This window comes from Mus caroli, chromosome X (genome assembly GCF_900094665.2).
Source record: "Mus caroli chromosome X, CAROLI_EIJ_v1.1, whole genome shotgun sequence".
Lineage (NCBI taxonomy): Eukaryota > Metazoa > Chordata > Mammalia > Rodentia > Muridae > Mus > Mus caroli.
This window is the reverse complement of record NC_034589.1, coordinates 99,241,381-99,249,042: the sequence shown is the minus strand read 5'-3', so window position 1 is coordinate 99,249,042 and position 7,662 is coordinate 99,241,381. Positions and strand designations below refer to the sequence as shown.

The following is a 7,662-nucleotide window of genomic DNA, read 5'->3' as shown; positions in this document are numbered from 1 at the left end:
GGCCCCCAATGGAGGAGCTAGAGAAAGTACCCAAGGAGCTGAAGGGGTCTGCAACCCTATAGGTGGAACAACAATATGAACTAACCAGTACCCCCAAGAGCTCATGTCTCTAGCTGCATATGTAGCAGAAGATGGCTTGGTCTTGCGAAGATTATATGCCCCAGTACAGGGGAACACCAGGGCCAAAAACTGGGAGTGGGTGGGGAGGGGAGCAGGGCGGGGGTGGGGGAGGGTATTAGGGGACTTTCGGGATAGCATTTGAAATGTAAATGAAGAAAATATCTAATAAAAAAAAGAAATGAACTAATCTATTTGTTGTAACTATCACTCTATGTCTGCAAGTTTCCACTTCCTTTGCTTTCTCATAGGTACTGAGCCTCAACAAACTCCCCAGTAAAAGCTTCATGGAAATTTCCACTTCTCAATTCTATTCCTGAAAAAGCCAACCTGCAGCATCATCTACATATTGCTAACCATATCTGCTCTTGTATTTTACATGTTACATTTAATTATTACATAATTATGGGCCAGATAAAATCATTATGCCCATTTTGCAAACAAGGTTCCTGATGTGCAAAATACAAAGTGTAAAATACTTTATTTAATGCCATATATCTGATAATCATTATTTTTGTACCAGGCACTGTAGTTCTAGACCACATATTCTTAATCATTATGCGTTAATTCCTTTAATTTCTTCATACAAAAAAGATCGTTTTCTCAGGTATTTTAAAAATTAACAGGCTTCCTGGCTCTAACTATTTTAGTTAAAATTTCCTTGAAAATTATACCTTTTAATTAAAGCATTAGGGAAGAAATGCTATCCTGAAAGTAGAGGATCTGTTTCCCTTGGTCCCTTAGCTTTTCAGTACAAGAGTCCATATAATTCTGTCAAAACTACTCTAATCCTTTCCACTCCTCAGATCAAAATTTTTCCATCTCACAATAAGTACTAAGTTCTTAGATTGTCAGCTAATTTTTTGTATTCATAATTTGTGTAGATTCTCAATTAGGCCATATATTTCCTTGGAAGAAGTATATGTTCCTTCCGTTGACAGAAAGCTTGATTATTTGACTTGGATTTTGCCAATGGACTATAATACACTTGAGCAGAATTTTTTTAAAAAGCACCATATTACTCTGGTATTGCTATTTTACCTTTACTAAAAGAATACATTTTCTGTATGTGGGCTCCTCCTTTAGCTTGTTTACCTGAATGAAGACAATATAAACAGAACTATGGCGAACCCATGGAGATCATGTAAAATGGGCTCAAAATGTGGATGCTTGCAGCCAACCATTGGACTCAACACAAGGTCCCTAATGGAGGGGCTAGAGAAAGGACCCAAGGAGCAGAAGAGGTTTGCAGCCCCATAAGAGGAACAACAATATGAACCAACCAAGACCCCCAGAGCTCCCAGGGGCTAAACTACCAACCAAAGAGTACACATGGAGGGACTCATGGCTCCAGCTCATATGTAGCAGAGGATGGCCTTGTTGGACATCAGTGGGAGGAAAGGCCCTTGGTCCTGAGAAGGCTAGATGCCCCAGTGTTGGGGAATACTAAGGCAGTGAGGTGGGAGTGGGTGGGTTGGTGAGCAGGGGGAGGGGGGATGGGATAGGGAGTTTTTAGAGGGGAAAGTAGGAAAGGGGATAACATTTAAAATGTAAATAAAGAAAATATCTAATTAAAAATGGACTTACTAAGTGTGTTGGTGTATACCACTGAGAGTTGAAGATTTGTTTTATTTATTTCCCCATGTCTTCATTTATTTACATATTTACTTTTAATTATATGTAAGTGCATGTGCATGCATGCACACGTGGTTGCGTGTATACCATGTGTGTGCAGGTACCTGAGGAATCCAGAAGAGAGTGCATGATCCCTGAAGCTGGAGTTCCAGGCGGCTGTGAATTGTTTGGGACGTGTGCTGGGAAACTGGACTGAGGTCCTCTAGAAGAGTAGCAAGTGCTTTTCTGATCCACGTCTCCAGTTCCTTTTTCAATATTCATTTTTATTATTGAGAACATCATACATATATACGATGAACCATGATCATATCCACCCACCCCCCAAATTTTCTTTCCAACTCCCTTCAAGTCCTCCCCAACGTGGTCCCCTCCCAATTTTATGTTCTCTCTCTGTCTCTCTCTCTCTCTCATAACCTAAATCCATTTTCTCCTGCTATTATGTGCGTGGGTAGGGGGCCATCTACTGGAGCATGGTAAAATCTACCAGTGGCAATGTATTTTTTAAAAAAGACTTATTCTCCCTCCCACAGCAGCTATCCATTGCCAATAGCTTGCTCTTCAGTAAAGGTGGAGCCTTGAGAGCCCTTCCCCCATCTATGTGAGAATTTTGGCTACACTGATCTTGTGCAGGCTTGTGAGGGGGAACCACAGCTAGTTTAAGTTCTTAAGTGTAATCACCATGCCAAGTGCACAACTTGGCATTCCATAGCACGCTTCCCTGTCATCCAGCTGTTAAACGCTTTCAGCGTTGTCTTTCTCCTTTGATGTTCCCTGAACCTTGATGGTTATAAGGGTGAAAAACATGTACCGCTTAGGACTAAGTGCTCAGTTTGGGGATGCATATTAAAACTGCTATATAACTCAGAGGAAGCTGACTCAAGCATCTTCCTAAATTATTTAAGACAAGGCCTCATCTATCCCAGGCTGGCCTTGAACTCTATGTAGCTCAAAATAACTTTGAACTTCTGATCCCCTGTGCCTCCATTTCCCGAATACCAGGACTATAGTGGCAAGATACCACATCTGGTTTATATAGTGCTTGGGACAGCACTCAGGGCCGTGTGGAAACTGCATCCCCAGGTTTTTTTCTTTTTATTAATGTGCATGTGTATATCTTTGTGTGAGTGCCTCCTGGGGCCAGGAGGCATTGAATCTCCTGGAGCTTGAGTTGCAGGTAATTGTGAGGTGCCCAAAGCGGGTGTCAGGATCCAAACGTAGATTCTCTGGGAGAGCACTAAGTACTATTAACCACCAAATTATCACTCCAGCCCCATGACCTAACCAACCATCTTAATGAGATAGCTTATGACATGTGAAACCTCTTACCTTGAAATCACTGACTTCAATCCATACCGGTACTCACTGAGGACTAAAATCCAGATTCAAGTTCACTTACCTTATGTTGTATCAAGAAGCCAGTCTTGTCTTCCCATCCCTATCCATCATGGTCACCATGGATCATTTGGATTCTGAAATTTGATTGATGTATCTCCTCTTAACTCCCAGAGAACTCTCTACATAGTGTACTTAGTGTATCATAATAAAACTGCTGGTCTGGAGTTCTAGAGAAGGTGCTATGCCTTGTATATGTCTATCACACTATAACCAGAATATACTACTGTGCCCATTATATGAGAGGAATTTAATATATATTTATTGAATAAATTAGTGGATTAGCATTATTTGATTTATTACACTTTTATTTCTCAACACACTTTAGTACAGCAAAAGCAAATACAGGGAAACGTTAGTATTCTTTACACAATAGCAGACAAAAGGGAAGCCAGCCACAACTTAGTACTTTGTCAGTTGTTCTATATTTGTTTAACATCTGAAACTAGATCACTTTACTGATGGTTTTTTTTTTCAAGCTTTCGAGGAAAAGCCTATATCTATAAGCTATCCGCTATATGTTCTCTTTCAGACAATGCAACAAGATGGAAAGAGTTCTAAAACACTTTATAACACTATCAAAATGCTCACAGCACAAAGTACACCAGAGAGAGACAGCAAGTGGTCAATCACATTTACATTACTGGACAGTATCACTAAAACAATGGAAACTTTTCAAGATACCAAACAAGAACTAAATATGAAAAGATACATAAGTGGAACTGGAACACAAGTATCAAATACAATACGTACCCCCCGCCCCAACACACACACACACCCACTCCCAATACATGAGAACCAGAGCTCTAGGCCTGGCCATACAAGGCCTTGCAGACACAATCTATCGCAAGTTGCGAACGATCAATGGCCGACGCCCAGCTTCAGCTCTGTTGGCCTCATCTTCCATTGCCTCTCTGTACTGCTCCGGCCAGTCTTCTGGCTCCTTTCTGTGGATTCGGGCCACATATCGCAGGGCTTTCATCTTGGAGGTTTCCAGGCGGGCTCTAGGGCCCCATACAAAATCATATTGCACCGGATCACTGTCAGGAACCCGCAAACTGTCTAGGTAGCGCTGACTCAAATACCGACAGGTAATCACGTGCTTTCTGCCATTTTGAACTCCCAAGCCTCTTAGAAAGGCCCAGACTGCAGACTCCCTCGCATGGTTGCCCATGATAAAGATGAAGCTCAGAACCTGCATTAAGAAATTGTTGCCGGGCCTGTTTGGACTGTCCATGATCTCTTCTGTATCTTCCATTTCTCTTCGGTTGTACAGGGTGTAGGAGTGGTTCCTGGGATCAAGGACCACTAGCTCTGTGCCATACACGTGGTTTAGGGTGCGAGCAGCACGATTCAGGAGATCAGGGAACACTTTGGCGCACTCTCGACCAATGTAATACAGGATTCCCTTCTTTGGTATAGGCAGCTTAGTTGAATCCATCAGCAGAAATAACTGGACCAATTTCCTTGACTTGCTCTCTAATCTTGACTCAGGCCAAGAATGGGGAGAATATTTTGAGCCAGAAGCATCTAGCTCTGGAGCAACTTCTGCAAAAAGGGGCCTCCTAAATGGACGAGCAACTCTAAAGTTATTAACAACAACTCTGTCAGCGTCTTCTTCCAGAGCTTCGTTGTACAGTGCTGGCCAGTCCATAGGATCTTTGTTATAGATCTTAGCCATGAACTTCAGAATTTTCATCTTGGTGGTTTCTGCGCGGGATCGTGGGCCCCAGTAAAACTCATACTCGACTGGTACACAGTCAGTTAGCGGCCTATAGTCCAAGTAACGCTGCCACACAAACTCTACAGACAGAAGTCTCTTCACGTTCCCAAAAACAGAAAGCCTTCTTTCACGCTGCACTCCGAATCTCCAGAGCATCTCCCAGATATCAGCTTCTCTAGCTTGGTTGCCATTTAGTAGTATGTGTCCCAGAATCATCATCAAGAGGCCCATCTTTGGCCCATTTGGGACGTCTTCTAACCCTTCAAAGGGCACTGGTCCCAGTTTGTTGAGCAGGATGTAGATGTGCTCCTCAGTGTCGAGCTCCTTCAGTTCAAACCGAAAAATGCACTCCAGGTGGACTGCTGCTCGTCTGAGGATCTCCGGGAACTGGTGGCGATAGTCTTTGTCAATGAATTCCCTCATATCAGATTCCTTGATAGGGTACTTGGTCTGATCCTTCAGCAGCAGAAACTGCAACAATTCTGCTACGTTTTGCTCCATGGGATCCTGAGGCTTCAGGGTAAGAGCAACGCGGGAGGTGCCCAGGCCCATAATGGTGATGGAGTTGGAATTCTTACTGTCTCTCAGGACCTGGAAATCCAGGAAGCGGTCTTCACGCTTTGGGCGTACAGATGGATCCTTGGCCTTTTGCAGAGCACGGGAGGTGCTCTTGTTCCTGCGCTCAGAAGCACAGCAGCTCAGTGCTTCCTCGGGGTTATTAGCTTCAGTGGGCATCCCAGAAGCGCTAGGGCCCTCGGCAGCTAGGGACATCTGCGAGGTGCTCGACCCCTCCCCCAGGCAGTGCAGCTCCGAGGTGCTCCGGCCCTCCCCGCAGGGAAGCAGCTCGCAGGATCCCTCCGCAGCGCATGGCGCCAGCGAGCTGCAGAAGCCCTCAGCAGAAATGGATGACAGGGACGAGCTCAGGCCCTCGGCTGAGGTGCTCGGGCTCTCGCAAGCTGCTGATGGCACCGAGGTGCGCAGTCCCTTTTTGGAGGTGGGCGGCACGTTGACGTTACATCCCTCCATTATGATGGGCGACACCCAGGAGCTCTGGATCTCACCGGAGGGGGGCGACATGGAGGTGAACAGTCCCTCAGCTGAGGGGGGCGGCGCAAAGATGTCGGGTTCCTCCAAAGCGGAGAACAGCATAGAGATGCTCAGGCCCTCACCGAAGGTGGGCGGCAGGTTGATGCCCAGTCCATTAGAGTCAGTGGGCGGCACCGAAGTGCTTGGGTCCTCACTAACGGAGTAGGGCTCGTGGATACCCGGTCCCTCTGAGATGTTGGGCGACATAAAGATGCTCAAGCCCTCATCAGAGGGTAGCGGCACGGAAATGCCGGATTCCTCAGAGAAGGTGGGCGGCACCGAGATTCCCGGGCCCTCAGCCAGGATGGGCTCCATGTTAGGGCCCCCATCAGAGTGACGCTGCTCGGAGATGGCCAGCCCTTCTGAGACAGCGAGATGCTCATAGGCCTTTGAGCCCTTAGGAGCAGTGGGCGGCACAGGGCTACTCGGGCCCTCGGAGGCGGTGATTGACATAGCGGTGTTCAGCCCTGCGGAAACTGCAGGAGGCCGGGAGGCGCCCCGACCCTTCCTGGAGGTGGGCATCTCGGAGGTGTTCGGCCCCACGGAAATGATTGAGCCCTCTGAGGCGGTGGGCGGCACAGAGGCGCTTGGGCCCTCCCGGGGGGTGGGCAGCATGGAGGTGCCAGGGCCCTCAGAGGCGCGGAGGCCCTGGAGGATCTTAGGATCGTTGCGATCCCGAGGGACGTCTGGGCCTGGCACAGCAGCAGGGTGACCCTTCCCGTTGTTTCTGCGCGCATTGGCCCTTCCACCGCGGCGGCGGCGCGAATTCTGGCTTACCAGCGACATGGTCCTGTCGACCGACGTGTGGAAGCTGACACTGACAGGCCCGCGATCTCACAGACGAGGGGGAGAGGTATGTAGGCGCCTCTGCAGGGAACTGCCGCTAGAGCAGGAATGCTGCTGCTGCCAGGCCCGAGCAAGTCGCAGGAGCAGAAATTGGAGGTGGTGGGCAAGAACGAAGGTTCTAGCCGACTGCGAACGCTAGTCTCAGAATGCTCGCCTCTCACACCCCGCCTTCTGCCGCAGTCCGCGCAGGCGCAGTTGGGCTCTGCGACAAGGCGACCCCGCCCAGCCCAGCCTCTCCCGTGGGTTTGCGAAAGTGGACCTGGTGATTCTGCACCAAAACTGCGCAATGGCAGGAGGGAGGCTTTGGTAGGAGACAAGGATCTTGGAGCAGATGGGTAAATGGAGGTAATACTAGCTATTTCTCAAGAGTCAGGGTACCTACTAGAAGGTTTCTACCCAAGTGTCAGGTACTTGATAGATTTTCAAAATTGCATCCTAAGGATGCATTGGGAAAATGTGCGTGGCGCATGAAAGGGTGCAGCTTTCATCTTGTCTCCTCTGCCATTTTCTCTATCGAAACCTCTAATACCTCTCAAATTACTGCCCCTTCTCCAAAGGGCCAAAGGGCTGGGATTTAGTTCTTAGGAAACCTGTAGCTAGCTAGAAATTTTCACTGCACAGTCCCAACCCTTACCAGTGTAGAAAAATGTAATCTCTTTTGTGGGGTCCTGCAATAGTGCTATTCCAACCACACCCAAAATTAATTATCCTAGGACAGTTAGTTAGCACCATGGGGTCTGTTAGGAAAACTCACTGTCAGGTTTTGAAAACTGCAATTAGCATGGTTTATGGAGGCAAGTCTCTGGGAAGGTTTCGATTAGTTACTAAAGAGCTATTGGAATATGAGCCAGCTAAAGCACAGG

At 47.3% G+C, this 7,662-nt stretch overlaps 1 protein-coding gene across 1 annotated transcript; it reads right to left on the bottom strand.

The window, feature by feature from the left end:
* Positions 1-3,434: 3,434 nt before the first annotated feature.
* On the bottom strand, positions 3,435-6,969 carry Magee1 (MAGE family member E1). The gene has a single exon (XM_021153334.2). It carries the CDS (start codon positions 6,737-6,739, stop codon positions 3,986-3,988), a length of 2,754 nt encoding a protein of 917 aa, XP_021008993.1. The 5' UTR covers positions 6,740-6,969; the 3' UTR covers positions 3,435-3,985.
* Between the last annotated feature and the right edge of the window lie 693 nt (positions 6,970-7,662).